Raw genomic sequence first — 17,939 nt, forward strand, 5'->3', positions numbered from 1 at the left:
GTTGTGTTGATTTGGGATTTTTGACACCTTTTAGGCCTTCGTATTTATTTATGGTGAAAGTATTTAGATTTTGTATTAACATGTTTCATGTTTTTTCGTCATTAAATATCGTAAATAACTATAGACGAAAATGCAAAAACACTTGCAAAGGCCGTTAAAAATTTTTTGAGAGCAAACTGTTGTTCGGCCCGCCGATGTAATTCATCCGGCCCGCCGCCTCTTTGGCTAACTAGGCACAAGTCCATTTCAAATACTTTTTGACTATTTTAACTTCTTAAATGCGAAAATTTTTTTTCGCGATGCCAATGAGAACACCCTGATTCATCTAGTGGTGAGCTCGCAGGCACATTTCCACGTGAAGTGAGTTGGAAATAATATAGAAAACTTAAACATGAGCTGCTAGGTTAGAGTAATTAACAACTGGCTCGGTAGCAATTTGTTTACGTTTTGATGCTGTCATGCTATATTTCGGCAATGTTATAAAAAGCAAGAAATTTAAAAGAAATGTCGGTATACCCAGAAAAAATCGCGCTCGCTTAGCTCGCCAGGTAAACCCTTCGAAAGGTTAATAAACATTGGACTACATTAACTATTACGGTTATCGCGTTCCCTCGAAGTAGTTTTATCACACTTTTCATGAGTAGTATGGATGACTACGTGTGGACTCCAATTTTAAACCAAACGAACGCTTTTTTTCGCGCTTTGCGAAACACTTTACTGCCACTTAAATGTAAATAAACACGTTTTTAAGTGCAAAAAAGATCCAAGGCCCCACTGATTCAAAGTTATTCTAACATTTCAATAACACAATTCTAAGTTAACATTTTGTGCGGCCCGCAGACACCTTTTTGAGTTTGGTTTAAGCCCGCGACTAGAAAAAGGTTGCCGACCCCTGATCTAGAATCTAAATCTCAATTAAATCGTTGTTTTGTGCCCAGGCGATGTTTTCACGGGGTCTGCGAGAGTGCTTCGAGCAAAGTGTAACAATGCATGGGATCAAACCGCAAGTGATGGAGATGATATTGCGATACGCTTACACAGGTGGGTAAGTCGACTTTACTGAAAGCAAGTCAATTAAGTAGGCAGTTGAAACAACAACAAAAAGCAGGCCATGTCACAATGTCAAGTTGCCTGAAGCATTATGTATTTGTAGAGACTTCTTTAATCTCTCGATATGTGTTTAGACATAAGTTCGTGTTTTGGGTGTAAGGGTGTTTTTAAACGTAATTCTGTTCTTTTTTCAGGTAAAGTTGTATTAAGACACGGTCAATTGATTAGATTTTGAAGTTAATATCATTTCATCTATGTTGGAATACCAAATTATTGTTTTGACGTTAGGCAACGCTTGTAGCTGCTACAAATTGGTTTAGTTGGATTGACGTGTATAGAGTGTTATCCATGGTTTCTAGCATATGGTGATGTCATGTCAGTTAAGCCAGCGGAATCTGAAACCAATAGCGTGTAAGCCGGATAATTGATGTAAAAACGATTAAATGCAAGTTTGGTAAAATTGGAATCTTCCCTAGAATATTTCGTAAGGGTTATTACATAACTTTTTTCTCTTTCCCTTCAAATTTTTTTTTTCTTTAAACACTATTAAAAACGATTTAAATAAAGGTATTTGAGTTAAGCGTTTAGGGGTGTAGTTGCTACGCGTAAGTATAGGCGCTGGCTCTTAAGGGCGAGAGCCGAAGGCTGCCTAATTGTCCTACACGTTCCTTGTTACACTTGTTACACCTGACTCCAAAGGAGCAGGCCGCTAAACATATCTGTCCTAAACTTCTTGAATGCTAGACATGCTGACAGAGTCGCTTCATTCAGGTGATATTGCTCGTTGAGTATATTCACAATTCTTAGTACACCCGGTACGAATATCAGTACACACGATAACGTAACACGGTGGTTTAAGCCGTAATATAAGGATGCATCTAATCGAATAACATAAAGCAGTCCTTACGATACATTTGGGTTAAATTTAATCCTATATAAGGCGAAAGGGGATCAATAAATTTTAAAACGTATGCTAAATTTCAAAAACTTTCCAACCGTTTTCGGAAATTTTGCTTCGAAATTGCTTGCGTCGGGTACTCCCACAGCATCAACACCGTTTATCCTTCGTGTGTTTTCCAGGCGTCTGCGTTCTCTCCAAAAAGCACGCCGGTGACCTTCTGGTGGCTTCCGACTTGCTTGGCTTGTTGCCCCTCAGAGACGCCTCGGCCCAGTTTCTGTGCAAATGCATTGACGCACATACTTGCCTGCAGGTTAGTGACGATCCTGTTGTGATGCCCCCATTTTGTTTCATGTTTTTTTTTCGGTTTTATAATGCTTCAATAGATATAAATCGCTCTTCTTGTGTAAACGAAGTTACAACCTCACGTTTCAGCAGCAGATACCAGCTCACCTCATCAGGGTTAATACTTGAAACGAGACTTCGCCATGTTATACACTACAAAGTATAAAACTAAAACAAACTAGGTTCCGGTATGACCGGAGGTCGTGTGTTCGAACCTCACTGCGGCTAGTTGTTTGTTAGCCTGCCTTGCTTGCATCATTGATCGACAGATTCGGTGAGTCTGCGATGGATTTTCGGTGTACTAAAACAAACTATAGATAAAAATTCATAAATCTAGATGCCGCTGAAGTATGCGATAAGCTGTTTCAGCGACGTCTATAGATTTATTAATTTTAATATATAGTCTTTTCATTTTTTTTTACTTTTTAGTTTTTAAGCTGCATGTGTTAGCATTCTTGTTTTGATTATTAACCCTGATGACAACCCTTCGCAGATTCGTCGTCTGGGTGACGCTCACTCGTGTGCCAAGGTTGTGGAGGCGGCCAGCAAATTCGCCAGGCAGCATTTCGTCGAAATCGTCCAGAAGGTTCACAGAGATTTTCTTGTACAACGAATCCTTCATACCGTCACTTTCACTGTTCTAATTTCAATTCTAAAGTAACTTTTAAAGCTAAAATAAATCTACTTGTCCATTTCTGCTCGAATGTCTTTAACCATCCCGAATTATGAATCTCCAGTACTTCACCCTTACTTGGTAACCTGGGCCAACAACTCTCACCAAAGTTAAAAAAGGGTTCAAATCAGTAGCATTATCCTTTTTTTTACTTATATTGGTATCTGGTCATTTATTTTTACCATACTGTATGAACTATAATTCAAAGCTTTTCAAATATTTTGTCGTTTGCAGAACACAGCCAAATCCAAATCATGTTTTTTTTTTTTGTCTAATCACTCATTCACTCTAATGTATGAACCTTGTATTTATTTAAAAATAATTGAAGCAACAAATCAAATGCGAATACATTATATACAGAGTTTATTTTTATCACGCAACGACATCAACATATAACTTGAAAGATGTGCTGGTTGACGTACATAGGTTGCACTGACCCGCCCTCGTTAACCTTGCGGCACAATTTGAGACTTCGCATACCTAACGTGGACCTGTTGTATCGTCAGTGCGACCCATGCGGTCAACAAGTTTATTCACCTTTGTCGTATTACCGCGTTTTTAGACTGAATTCCTCGAACTTGGCGTCGGAGAGGTTGTGTCCTATCTGGGCGACGACGATCTGAACGTGACGAGCGAAAACCTAGTCCTGGACGCAGCTCGTTGCTGGGTGACGCACGATCCGGAAAACAGAAGCAAGTACATGGAAGCATTACTAGGTGAGCCCTGGGACTAACGTATTCACAAACGCTTAGCATTGTGCGCAGGCCAGTGCTTCCTGGGTCGTGGCCCATTGGTGGGTCGCGAAGCATTTCTAAATGTTACAGTTTTCTATTAGATCGGAAAATTATTGCATTTTTTGCGTGTAAGCTTGTCTCCAATGTAGCCTCGACTTGATCTAATAATATCCAAAACACAAGCTCAAGTATGTGTATTGTGCATACTATACGTTGTTCTTTTTCTCATTAATTTGTTTTTTATTCGTTTGGTCATATTTCATTGTGGGTCGCACAATAAAACTTTCTTTAAAAGTGGGTCGCGAACTGAAAAAGGTTGGGAAGCACTGTTCCAGACAATAAGCCAATCTCATTCCAGCGAGCAGGTCGTTCTTATTGGGACTCGGCAAACTAGGGCCAGCCTAATCTTTTAATATGGCCCGAAGTTTATTTTCTGTAAAACCTTTACTACTAACAGCTTGTAAAAACTAGGATATTTTTACAAAGGAATTAACGGTTTGAAAACAGAGGTGGGCAACCAACATTTACGGCAACCAACAAAAGTTATGAAGTTGTATGGCCAAAAATTTGGGTGAAAATGTTGCTAAACGTCATCAGTTTACTTGGTGTGCTTCTGAATTTGACCATAACGATTAAGGCTCTTTATTATTCAGCCATATTATATCGCGACACGTGATGCGATATTAAAGCAATTCTTTTGACGCTTATAGTTTGACCTTTGTTGTTGCAAGTGTTTTCCATGTCTTCCACCAAGTTTGACCAAACGATTAAAGCCCTCTCCTCAAATTTAGCCAATCGTTTCAATTCTCAAACTATCACGTTCCAATTTCAACAATGGGCCATTGTCAATACAAACGCGCATAAATCGCTTTGTGAGTGTAACAAAGCCTAGCGGTTTACATAACCCCTTGAACGTTACTCCTGTTGTTGCACGCAGAACAAGTTCGTCTACCTTTCGTGAAACCAGAATATCTTCAGCTTCAAGCTTCCGTGGACCCGTTGATCTATAACAATTCGGCTTGCGTTGGTCAAGTAAGTATCTGCTATTTATATTGCAACGCATTCAGGTAAAACAGAGAGTCGAACCGAACTCGAACCAGAACTTTATAAACTGGTTATGGGTCATTTTTTTCCTGAACCGTAAAATATTTTAAGGAGCCGAACCGGAACTGAACCGAATATTTTAAAAGAATATGATCATTAACAAAACCCAATCCTATCAAAAAAACGATTTACAACTTGTATTTTACTGAGTCAAGTTATGCCATGTTCGAAATTTTATAAAAAAACAAAAACAATGAATATTTATCAAATAAATCGTTACTTTTTAATTTTTCCGATATTTTAATAATGAGCTGCTAGCTTTTGATACGCCACCAAAAAATAAGTAGATTTAACGAGTTACAAAAATTATTATCTACATTTATCGACTCATATTTTTGGATTTAACGCAACTTATATTGTATCCGAACCGGAACTTTATGAACCGGTCTTGAAATAACAATGGACCGGAGCTGAATCGGTACGTTTAATTTGCTCCGAACCAAAAACGGAACTGAACCATATTCCGAAAAAAACCTTGGCTCTGGAACACAATACACGGGTTTCTTTAGTAATTTCAATAAAAATATAAAAGCCATAATGACTTCATTTTTACACTGATGATGGCATGTGTTATTGCTGAAACGTCTGTAAATTGCGAAATGTCGCTTTTATCAAATATTATGGCTTTTATATTTTTATTGAAACCTTGGCTCGTATATCGAAACGTCTTAATCAAGATGATATCGATCTATTCGACCGTTTGGCCTTTGTAATTCATGATCAAGCTAAGTTATATATTTTTTCAATCAATCATCTAATTTTTTGTGCTACGTTCTGAGATGACCGCCTTGGTAATATTTGCGGCAGGGGAGGATCAGTAATTTTTTAATGGTTGATTTCCTCATTCAGGTAAATGACGCGCGAAACTTCCAAATCTCTGGCGAATTTGGAATCCATCTCAACACAAAGCAGCGAAAACCGAGAAAGTGCACGAGCAAGGAGGTGAGAAAGTGGACATTTTGCAGGCTGCAAATGCCCTTTTCTATCAGATTAATCAGCGCTTTTCGACCTAACTGCTACAAATCACAATTGAACTTTCTTGCCAATTTAGTTGTTCAGTGGGTCAAGAAATCAGAAAGTTTAACTAGGTTTGCTTGATCTGAATTCACATATGAAGAACGGCGTTTTGGGTCACTTAAATACAGTGTTGTAATGACTTAAGTCAGGGTGGTCCAACTTCTTCACCGCGGGCCAAAAACAAGGTTTATTTTATCTTGCGAGCCAATGTTTTTAAATTGCGATTCTTTGCTGACAAATTATACATAGTCTATGGCATATATACTAACTTTATGGAATGTATACCTTGGTTCAGTTAGGGTAGTTATGAAATAATTTCAATCACAAAAAATTAAAAAAACAAAAAATAAAGTGATATTGCCAGATTGAACCAAAGCTGACTATCAGTTCGCGGGCCAAAAAAGCTGAGCTCGCGGGCCAACTTTAACCCGCGGGCCTGCAGTTGGACCACACTGACTTGAGTCAATGAATTGATTTGACTTAAGTCTTTGGACAAATAGGGTTGGAAATAAAAAGTTTTTATTGAGTTTTTTTTTACAAAATTGAGCTATTTATCCAATTTTTTGCACATAAAACAATTTGCTTGCTATATATGTTGCGTTTTTTGATTATTTTTTAGTTCAGGAATTGGTCATCGTACGAGTTAAAAATATTTTAACTTTTAGTTTTATGACAAAGACTTAAATTGACTTGACCAGGACTTGACTGGGTCAACCGATGAGTTGGAATGGGACTTAAGTCATTTCAAAATGACTAGACTGCCCCGTTAACAAAACTGTATAAATACCTCACATTATTAAAATCCAGCGCAAAGCATGTTTGTCGATATTTCAAATTACACAAAATACAATTTCGATTCTCACAAATCCTAATCGCTCGTCAAGGTGGTTCTGGTAGTCGGCGGCGAAACGAGAGTGGGCAACTTCAATGAGCAAGTGAGAGACCTGACCTGCTACGATCCCTCTACTGCCACCTGGCGCTTGGCGGCAAAAGAGGAGGCCCTTGCTAATTCGAAAGCGTTTGGTGTTGTGGCGATGGAGTTCGCTGTGTACTTGATAGGTAAATACTAAGCAGCGAATTCTACTGTCAATACCCAGTCTAGGTATTTGGGCCGAAATCCTAAATTTCAAAGTTTAAACTCAATTAGGATATTCTAAACTAAAAACTATGGACCCGCTCCGATGCTGAAGTCTTTATCAGTGTACGGGAGTTTATTAATGACACAAAGGCTTACACAAGTGGATTCATATCTGATTCCAATAGAATACAAAACAATGTTATTGAAACGGAAACAGCATTAGTGAAAGGTAAACATCATCACCAAACACTTGGGTAGTAAGCGACAAGGTAGTAAGTAGTAACACCACCTGCCTTAAGGACAACTTCAATGTCAAGTCACCATGTGCTCAGTGACCTTTGACCGCGAGTAATAGAATGCTATCAGAATTAAATAGGTCATAAAGCACTTACATCATTATGCGCTTTGGCAAATTCACTGTTATTCTTAACATAAACAATTGTAAGTGCCGAGTTTATTAACAATCACTTAAACAACAACACAATCAAGGTTTAAGCCTAAAAATGAATTTTACCACCTCTGCATTTAAATGCTATAATAAAACTTTAGCTTTCGCTGAAGCCTATGCGTCAGACTTGGACAACTTGAAATATTTTAAAATTTAGATTAGAATTATTTTATATCATTTGAGTTTGTCCAAATGATTAGAATTAGAATAACGTAATTCTTAAAACAACAAATTTCAACTTGAATAACTACAATTTTTATACATTTTAGCATAGCCTATACTTTTTAGAATGTACGAATCACCAACAAGTCGTTCCAACCAAAGAGTTTTATTTCAAATTCTTTGTTTTAGCTGAGAGAGAGTGAAAATGCTGTTGACCAAAATGGCATGTTTGGTGACACCCGAATTGGATTAGAATTAGAATTAGACCATACAAGCAATTCACAAATTAGATTAGAATTAAAATTAGCTGCATGTTGCTGTAATTCATTGAATTAGAAAACTAGAATTATCCAGTTGTTCGAATTTGTTTGGCGAGAGTCCACTGTAGCGTAAACGACATCAGCTTAAATCGTTAAAAAAACTTAATTTCGATGCAAATGCTGACTTTTGTAAGACCAACTCCCTTACAGGTGGCACGGTGAAGAATAAGGCCATACCAGACGTGAAGGTTTTCTACACCTACCTCAGTAAATGGTTCGCTTTGAAACCAATGAACGAAGCGCGGTATCACCACGCCTGCTGTGTTCTGGATGACAAACTCTTCGCAATCGGTTGGTACTAGTGTTGTAATGACTTAAAGGCTTGAGAGACTTAACGTAAGTCACTGTTTCCAAATTACTTGACTTGACTTAAGTCTTTTGAGTTGGACTTAAGTCATTGAATGAAATTACTTTGGTTGGCATTAAGTGTTCTCATTTAACATTTTACTATATGATTAAAGAAGGCTATTTATCCAAGTTAAGTACGTAAAACGATGAAAATGCTACACGTTTTTTTAGTTTATTTATTGCTCATAATTAAATCGAACGAGTTTATTAATTTTAATGGTTTATCGTTTTATAATAAATATATAAATTGATTTGACGTGGCGATGGCTTCCACTCATAATGACTTGACTGAATTTTTTTTTTTTTTTTAAAGACGTGACTTGCACTTAAGCCATATTATAAATGACTTGACTGGGAGCAGGTCGTACCAAAAATCTTAAAAACCCGTGTAAGGTTAAAAACTACAGCTCCCGCCGAAAAATGTTCGTGTGCGCTCAGGTGGAACCGATGGCCGGCGATGCCTGAACAGTGCCGAATGCTTCGACCCCGACAGGAACTACTGGCGCCAGGTGAACCCCCTGCCCCAGGCGGTCAAGTGTCCCGCAGTGGCCCCCCTTGACGGTCGCGTGTTTGTCTTTGGGGGATTCACCGACCATTACGCCATCTGCCAGAACGCTCAGGTTCGTTTTGGGAAGGAACGTCGGTTTCGGCAGTTATCGTTATAGGACAAACAAGAATGCCAACTATACGTGGTAAGAATATCAAAGCCCATACAGAAGTAGGTAGCATTTTGAACGCTTCGATTAAATATTTGTACATTTTCAACATAGGGAGAATGTACTGATTTGAAAGGTTCAAAATCATACCTACTAATGTATAGGGCTTTGATATTCTTGCTACGTTTACTACAACCTCCATCTATTATGCTCCAATGCTAATCTATTTTATCGATTCAAATCTTGATGTTGAAAATGGATAATTTAGAGTAGTTATTCGAAACGTTCATAATTCTACCTACTTTTGTATGGGCTTTGATATTCTTGAATTTTGCCAAATAAAACACATTTTAATCTGGGTTGAAACCCCCCAACCGCGTACGAAAATTGTACGACATTTTTTAAGCTCACTACAGGTGATATTGCATAGTTATTTATATTTACTTCGTATAAAAATAATTAAGTATATAAAGTTTTTCAGCCCGCGAACTTATATCCTAACAGTAACCGGCCCGCGATGGTCAGGCCTTGAGGTTATCCTTTATGAAAAGTTTAGTAAACCAAGTTTTTATAAACAAGGGTCAATGCCTCACTTAAAAACACGAATCAAATACCATAATCTTGCAATATCAGATCTACAATCTCGAAACTTCCACGTGGAGTACGATTTCCCTACGTTCGATCGACTACACTTGCGCCCACGCTGCCGTGCTCAATGGCGTCATCTACCTGCTGGGCGGCAGCTCGAAGGTTGTGAAAATCTACGATACAGAGACGAACTCAATTCGCCGAGCTTGCGATATGAATCAGGTGGCTTGTATTTTATATGGATTATAACACTGATTAAACACGAAGCTAATATAGGTGTTACAACTACAATGACTTGACTTAAGTGCACTTAAGTCACTGTTTTTAAAGTAAGTCTTTCGGACAAATGACTCAGTATGTTTTCCTTGCACTTTTTATAAGATTGATTTCTTTTTGGCATGAAGCAATTTGCTTGCTATATATTGCGTTTACGTTCAATTAAGTCATTGTTCATAATGACCGTTGCCGTTCAACTAGCAAATATACCTAAGTAACAGAACCTGGCCCAGTGGTTCTCAAAGAGAGCCAGCTCCCTTAGGGAGGAATTTTTTTAATTTGGGGAGGAAAAATAAATAAAAAGTTATTTAATCGGTTATATGCATTGAAAAGCTTATTTAACTGTAATGATTGGTATTGTAAAGAGTCTCTTAGGCCCAGAATTTAAGTCTATTGTTTCTTAAAATATATCCAAAAATGCAAATATTCTACATATAAAATTAATACCTACGTCACACGTTCAAGCAAACTTAACTTTCAGACGATTAGCGCATTCAAATTTTGTAACAAATCTTGTCTTTTGGCGCAGATGTGTTGTCTATTGCAACTTCACTTGTTTTGTTTTTTAATTTTGCCGACTCTTTTCATGTAGGTTTGTTTTTCTGTCAGCGGTTAATCGAAAAAAGGATAAAACTTGATTTTGGCTGGGGAGGAATTCACAGTGTTTGGGCTTGTAATGAATGAATATAACAAAACCGTTAAAAAGCACGGACCATGACCAACATTTAGTGTTTATTCTGCAGAAGCGCGACAACTGCGCAGTGGCAGCGGTGAACGGCAAACTCTTCGTCACCGGAGGCGTTAGTGAGTCGAGCGGTTCGTCGCTTGATTCCGCCGAGTGTTATTGCCCGCTGCAGAACAAGTGGACCAACATAACGCCCATGCCAAGGCGACTCTACAGGTAAGTGGTAATTTGCAGTGTTGCAGTCAGACTTTGGACAACAATTCACATATTAGGCAAACGTTACTTGTGAAATCAAATTAAATAACGGCAATATATTGCTTTTATCGTAATTCTTAAAACAATGAACTTTAACTAGAATTTTAATAGAATTACATTTAATTATTCGCAATAAGTTTCGCGAATTATTCTAATTATAATGTGAATGGTAAATATGCGTGTGCTTATTTTTATGCCTTTTGACATAGCTTATGCTTTTCAGACTTCAAAAATCACCTACAAGTATTTTCGACCTTCGAAGTTTTATTTTAAAATTCTTTGTTTTGACTGAGAGAAAAAATGTAAAAATGCCGTTGGACGAAGTTGCATATTTGGTTAAATCTAACTAAAATTAGAGCACACAAGCAACTCACAAACTAGATTATAATTTTGCTCTAATTTTTTAAATTTGAAAACTAGAATTATTTAGTTGTCTGAGAAGAACTGAGAAGATCTAAACCAGCTAATTTTAGTGTTAAACGATTGAAAATATCATCAGCGTTAAAAAAATGAAATTGTGCAAATGGAAAATTAAAACTCAAACCACTGTACTAGCAGGTTGCTTTTTATGACAGTATGATACTGTCGTTATCAAAGTTTCTCTTTATCGCTGTCAAAAGTAAGGAGCCGTGAAAAGTTTCATTAAAATTTAAAGCGTCGTGGTCTGTAGTGTTTGGGATGCCCTCCTGTACACAACTGTTTTGTATGGACATCGGACAACAGCGTTGTAGGTGTCAAAAATAACTTGACTTAAGTAACTATTTATACTTGACTAAACCTAGGTTTTTTAAATCAAATACCTTGACTTGGACTCAAGAGTTATTTGTTTATTAAAATATCGCTTCGAAACGGATTAGATCGACAAATTTTAATAATTAAAAATTCGATTTATATGCAAATGGCTTGACTCGGACACAAGATTTTCACTAACGAGTTGACTGAGATTTAAATCATTTCACAGTACCTTGTTTAAAACACTTCTACACAACCCCCTGTCTTTGATCTCCAGGCAAAGCAGTCTTTTGCGTTTTTGTTACACAATTTTTGGTGAAATTCCCTAGATTTGACAAAATTCTGCTTGTAAAAAATGTTTGTTCGCTATAAGTTACTTTTTTGTTGTTTGCTAATTAAAATATCGCCACGAAACGGATTAGATCGACAATTTTAATAATTAAAAATTCAATTTATATGCAAATGGCTTGACTTGGAAACATGTTATTTTGGAAATGGCTTGACTGGGATTTGAGTCATTTCACATTGGCTTGTTCAAAACACTGGTACACAACACCCTGCCTTTTCTCTCCAGACACGGCAGTCTCTGCGTGCGCGTTCCCATCTATCAACACAGTGAGCAGAAAACGACAAAGAATGACGCAGAACCAAAACCTCCGGACGAAACGCCACAGACGCACTTTTAAGTGACCTCTTTCTATTTATGATTTTTAACTGCAGTTCCTTTTTATATTCATAGTTACGTGCTTTCTGTGAGAACTTTGTAACCTTATTCCTTCAACTTAATTGTCAAAGTGTTCCGATACTTTGGGCTTGTTTTGATGTATTTATAGCAAGGGGTTGGGGAACCTACGACCATTTGTTAAGGTATTTACAACAGAGTATAACAAATATTAAATCCTTATGTGCAAACATTACCTTGAGAAACTTCGGCATTACTGGCAATTTATCTTTCCTTTTTTCAGCATTCGTCATTTGACATCATGAACGTCTTACTTGCTTAAATAATGCCACACAGTTAATTTTTGTGAACAGACATCGGCAATTTCGTACTATGCATAGGTTTCTCACCACTGGCTTAAAGCATTGCAACTAAAGAAGTGTTCATATGCTACTGTTTTAACTTTTAGCCGCGCAAAACCAACTTTCAATCCAGCAGATTTGCGAATCGTATACAAGCACGAACATGTCTGAATCGCAAAGATTTATCATACATACTAATACTGGGGTTCTTAAACTGGGGTCCATGGACCCCTGCGGGTCAGTCAACTAGTTGTAGGGGGTCCATGAAGGCCTAATTGAAATATTAGTGTATATTTTTTTAGAAGTACTCAATTTTCAAAGAAAATAGTTCAATTAAAAACAAGACGTTTTATTACTGAATGTATTTCGACTCCATCACATTTTCCGACCTAAGTTAGAAGATTTATGAGGTTTATTTATATTCTAACGTCATATTTAAAAATGTCTTGCCTACCGTGGTCCACGCGAAGTAAAGACATAAATTAGGGGTCCGCGGTAAAAAAGTTCAAGAACCCCTGTACTAATTCACAGTGTTGTAATGACTTAAGTCAATGACTTGACTTGAGTTACTTTCTTTAAATGACTTGACTTAAGTCTTTTGGGCAAATGACTTGGGTTAAAATAAATTGTTTTAATTAAGCAATTATTTATAAAATTGCGTTATTTAGCCCAATCTTTGCACACAAAAGAATTTGCTTGTTACATGCTGCTTTTATGTTATTTTTGAGTTGAGTTACTCATAATAATCGGAGGAGTTTGCCGGTTTTCAAAATTTAAGTTTTATTTTTTTGACAAGGTCTGGACTTGAAGTTGACTTGCTCTAATTATGACTTGACTGGCACTTGACTTGGGCAACCGATGATTTTGACTGGGACTTGACTTGTTATTTATTTGAAAAGACTTGACTGGGACTTAAATCATTTCAAAATGACTTGTTTAAAACACTGCTAATTCAGGCAGTATAAAAATCTACGAGAACTACCCCTTAGCAAATGTGCAAACAGAACTTTCTTGTAAGCAAAATACTTTAGTTTTCTTTTTCTTTTATTAAATATGACGAAAGGTCACACTGTTGACACACGCAAACAACTGTGAAGATATACTACAAAAAACACCAATACAAAAAAAAAACGTCTTAAACTTCAAAAGCAGCTTGTTCCGAAAACAGCTAATGACACCAGGCAACATTTTTTGTAGCAAAAAAAAAACTTCTGCAAAAAGCAACATTAATCACAAGTAGCGACGTAAAACACTTCGGGTAGCTAAAACTTCATTTAAAAACATATTTTAAATTTCGGGCGAAAATCATTCTGGATTGGGTTGTTTCGTATCATAGGACAGTGGAATGGTTTTCTATATAAACATAAACTACAAGTACGCACACAAGTAGAACGTTGACGGAGTGAGGTTTGACTTAAAGTACAATGCAATATTATTGTTTCATCAATCGTGTAATAGGAGTATCCCATATATTTTGATAATAGTATGTCACATCGGTGCTAACTCAAACACAGAAAGCCGTTATGAACGGTTTAACGCAACGCTACAGACCAGACTTGGGCAACCAGATAATTCTACTTTTCTAAAGCAAAATGCGGCTAATTCTAATCTAATAAGTGAATTGTGTGTTCTATTTCCAACCAAGTTCGGGTTTTATCAAAACATAATATTTTGTATAACAACATTTTTAGTCTCTCAGTCAAAACAAAGAGTTTGGATTAACACTCTTTGGTTAAAATGACTAGTTTTTCTAGTTCAAATTCTAGTTTATATTGTGTTTTTCAGGAACTTATTAATGCTATTTCTAATCTAATTTGAGAAAACTAAAATGATCTTGTAATCCAATTTTCAAAAACGGAAAATATCTAATTATTATTTTTGTAATCTTATTTTAAAAATCTAAAACAAATTTAGTTGTCCAAGTCTGAAATTGCCTAGTCAAGATATCTTATTTGGACAATTTGCCCCAACGACCAAAGTTAAGATTTCGTATGTGTCTATTTTTTTACTTTGCATGTATCCTTGTTCTTTAATAAATATTTTTTTAACAGATCGCAAAAATGTATAACGTATATCATTGAAAACGCAGGGCACCAGACGGATTTGTGTAATACATACGTCAAGAGGTATATTAACTAAAAGCAAGTTGACGGCCATGGTTTAAGAAAGCAAAGTTAGTGATTATAACTGACGTCTAAATGTGGTTCGTAAACTGATTGCAATAACCCATAGGGTTAATTTGTCGTTTTTAGGAAATAATCCTTGGTAAATATTTACTTATGACAAAATATAATTTGCTACTTTTTCAAAAAAGGGTAAATATAGTTCTTCTACGCTCCTCTCCAACAAAAAAACGACTAAAAAGTTTAAGAACCACTCGTCTAACCGAAATCACAAATAAAACGTCACGCTAGCGTAATCAACGAAACGCAAAAAATAAATCGGTGAAAATCCGATATCGAAAGAACTGTAAGCATCCGCGTTGTGCAAACAGGTCACAAAAATATGACAAAACAGTGCATTTGGATACGTTGAACTCAAATTGCCTCTCGTTTTATATTATCATTGTCGAAAGACTTTTGAACAATGAAGGTATGATGAAGCAAAGTTTTACTTACTGTACAAACAGCCTGGTGGTGTGACGCAGCTTCGCACATTAAAGGGAACACTAGTCTTGGCCTAGGAGAAATAACTGGACGTAGCTAACCAAGACAGTCGCGCCATTTTTAGGCCTGGTTCACGTCGTAAAAAAGCGCGGCGATTATAACGATTAATAAAAACAAACTGGTAAAAAAACATACGCAGCCGTATGTGTCTATTCCTCGCCAGAGCAACCATGTTTTAAGCCGGAGGTATTAGCTCCTTGAGCTTTTGCAAAATGTTGTCGTAGTACTTGAAGGTTATCAAAAGCTCGCGGGCGGCCTCGATGTCTTTAGCGTTGAAGGCGATCGCTATTCCTACCGTCAGATTGTCGACCTTCGCTTTGACCTTGTTGAATACGAACTTGTGCTCGTCCGTTGAAGAAGTGTTGGCAATCTGTAAGCGCAAATTAATTTCGTTATTGGCGTTCGACCAAATCGTGACTTTCTCATAATCCGGTGATTGTCAACCATTTATGACTAGCGGCACCCCGCAGAAATAATAAATAGATTGCGACACCCCTACGATTTTTTTCAGTAGGTAAAACACTAGAATGTCACAATACGGAACTGGAACAACACACATCTACTCTGCACAACGTAGGGAGTTATAATTGGGATTTATTCCACTTTAATCCCCCCCAAAAGTTGTTAGAGTTGAGCAAAAATCAGATTCTTAAATATATCTCGGCACCCTTGGGCATTAGAAATGACACCCAGGGTGCTACAGCATCCCAGTTGAGAACCACTGTTATAATCCCTCAGCATGTGCACATATTTATGTGGCTAATATACTTTTTTACATGCTTGTGCGCTTGAAATAAAGTTTATGTTTTACAATAAATCCTACCTGCTCGTTAAGGTTCATTATTTCATCCAACAATTCGGGGTTGTCTGTGCTGACATCTTCAGTCATGTATACTCCTGTAAAACATCAGAAGAATTTAAGCCAATATTTCTACAAAGTAATTATTATATCACATTTCCTCGAAAACAAACAAATATTGCAGATTTTATAACCTCTGCATTTATCCATTACTTTCATTTTATGGCTAATTGACTCCTACCAAATAGGTTTATGAGCTGAATTTTGCATTATAGGTTCAAATAAATAAAAATCTGTAACCGACTTTTAGGTATACAAATATTTGGTTATCAGTAATGGTTGATAAAAAAAAAAATAGGTCAGTTTTCCCAGTCTATCTTTAGAATGATGCTAGGAAAAAGTTATTAAATATGATTAGGCTTTTTTTAAACATGTTAGAAGCAGCTTAATATTTGACAGCACTCAAAAAAGTTTAATAAATTAGAAATGATATTTTATCGATGTGATATTTAATAATAAACTGCTGTGTCAGCTAAAAATTATAACTACCATGTAATTCCAGCATATAGAGCCCCCGACTTAGCGGTTTAGCGAGGGTGAAGTAAGCTTTATTCAATATTGCTGAAACATTTTCCGAAATTTGTCGCTCCAATTTGCTTTTCAGGGAAAACTTGTCAGGGTGCAGCAAAACCTTAAAAATAAACACATTATATGAATATAATATATATTAGGCTACACAATTTATGTAGAAATGAGTTTATTCATACAAAATAGATAAATCAAAAGTGCATTTTTAAACAGGTTATAGCTTGTCTTAAATCCAAAATAAAATACTAAATTCAAATAAAATAGGTCAGTGAAAACTTTCTGGCCTTTCTTTTGACATTGTGCTATAAGACTTTTATATTAACATTGTGCTTCATTCTTTTTAGTGAGTATGACATACTGATCGAGAACACTGTCTTTAAATAAATTGTTTTAAAGACACACACAACAAAAATAATTATTCATTTTTATCAAAATACATCAATATTTGCAGATAATTTTTTTTATAAACAAAAGATACAATTGTAATAAAACTGATAATATTCTCATTAACATACCTGGAACTTTTTGAAATTAAATTGGAGCTCATTAAGTGATATGCGGAAATCTTCTTTAAATCCTAGGAGAGTGAAGTAGTTTTCATCTTTATGTATTGGCAGAATGCTTTCACAGTTCTGACAAAAGTTTTTTGACATGTGAGTCAAAGTTGCCCTGGTTGCAAAAAAACATTTATTTTATTAATAATTCAACTATAAAAAATAGGGCGCTGGTCTAGAATCCTACCACAACGCATTTATTTGGGTTGGGGTGCTGGTAATCAATTTGGGTTAAGATGGGTCAAGTATTAATATTAAATGACCCACCCACACCCAAACGCTAACTCGAACCCTAAGCCAAATATTGTGCATTGATTTAACAATTGTGGTAGGATTCTAATCTAGCACCAAACATAATAATTTAACCATTTTCTAAATTTAAGTTGGCAATATACAAATTCAGGTGTGCATACAAATTGCTTTAAAACATATTGGGTGGGCACCTGCAGCAGAATGTAGTCTGGGTTGCAGTAAGCATTTAAAAAGAATGTAATAAGGTGAAATTCATGCACCTGCATTTCCAGCAAACATTCTCTAAACTTCTCATGTCACTTGCTTCTTTTTGTGTAGAAACATGTCTTTTTAATCTGATTCCTGAAAGACCTTTAGATACTAAAAATGCTTTGGCTGGTGAACTGGGTGAATGAAAATCCTTTTTTGGAAAGAAAGTGATGCACTTGGATTCCACAACAACATCTTAAGCAAAGTACAAATTGATTAATACAGGTATTTGAAACAAAAATATCGCACAAATACTTACTTTGTGTTAAAGAAAATCTATTTACAGAGCAAACCAGTCTTCTTAGAAGTGGGTTTGTTGACATTGTAACAACTGTAATAATTTTAGTGGAATACTACAGATGCAGCAGCATTTATCAAGAGTAGCTCATATAATTATGCCTTCAAAACAGTTTAAATGGGAAAATACTTTATGTTGAGT

The 17,939-nt window shown here is 36.2% G+C and overlaps 2 protein-coding genes across 2 annotated transcripts in view; one reads left to right on the plus strand and one right to left on the minus strand.

Moving 5' to 3' along the window:
- Positions 1-13,894, plus strand: part of LOC146166600 (kelch-like protein 24) — a 16,767-nt gene extending 2,873 nt beyond the window's left edge. The window contains exons 3-14 of the mRNA XM_083382587.1: positions 939-1,041; positions 2,131-2,261; positions 2,787-2,879; positions 3,529-3,682; positions 4,638-4,732; positions 5,654-5,746; positions 6,706-6,880; positions 7,980-8,120; positions 8,616-8,797; positions 9,467-9,643; positions 10,441-10,598; positions 11,944-13,894. Of these exons, the coding sequence (XP_083238713.1) occupies positions 939-1,041; positions 2,131-2,261; positions 2,787-2,879; positions 3,529-3,682; positions 4,638-4,732; positions 5,654-5,746; positions 6,706-6,880; positions 7,980-8,120; positions 8,616-8,797; positions 9,467-9,643; positions 10,441-10,598; positions 11,944-12,055 (1,614 nt within the window). The 3' untranslated portion in view covers positions 12,056-13,894. The remainder of the gene's footprint in view (positions 1-938; positions 1,042-2,130; positions 2,262-2,786; positions 2,880-3,528; positions 3,683-4,637; positions 4,733-5,653; positions 5,747-6,705; positions 6,881-7,979; positions 8,121-8,615; positions 8,798-9,466; positions 9,644-10,440; positions 10,599-11,943) is intronic.
- Positions 13,895-14,694: 800 nt separating this feature from the next.
- Positions 14,695-17,823, minus strand: LOC146166601 (iron-sulfur cluster co-chaperone protein HscB-like). Its single transcript, XM_083391773.1, has 6 exons — positions 17,760-17,823; positions 17,512-17,695; positions 16,961-17,114; positions 16,407-16,548; positions 15,882-15,955; positions 14,695-15,428 (listed from the first exon to the last, which is right to left on the minus strand). The coding sequence occupies exons 1-6, from the start codon at positions 17,821-17,823 to the stop codon at positions 15,234-15,236; spliced, it is 813 nt and encodes a 270-aa protein (XP_083247899.1). The 3' UTR covers positions 14,695-15,233.
- Between the last annotated feature and the right edge of the window lie 116 nt (positions 17,824-17,939).

This window comes from Ascidiella aspersa, chromosome 1, assembly GCF_963924565.1.
Source record: "Ascidiella aspersa chromosome 1, kaAscAspe10.2, whole genome shotgun sequence".
NCBI lineage: Eukaryota > Metazoa > Chordata > Ascidiacea > Phlebobranchia > Ascidiidae > Ascidiella > Ascidiella aspersa.

Excerpts from the sequence above, each read along its gene's own strand:
- LOC146166601 (XM_083391773.1), bottom strand. The coding sequence starts at position 17,823 with ATGTCAACAAACCCACTTCTAAGAAGACTGGTTTGCTCTGTAAATAGA. Across the intron at positions 17,115-17,511 it reads AATGTTTGCTGGAAATGCAG|GGCAACTTTGACTCACATGT; the intron begins GTGCATGAATTT and ends TTTTGCAACCAG. Across the intron at positions 15,429-15,881 it reads TAATGAACCTTAACGAGCAG|ATTGCCAACACTTCTTCAAC; the intron begins GTAGGATTTATT and ends TTGCGCTTACAG.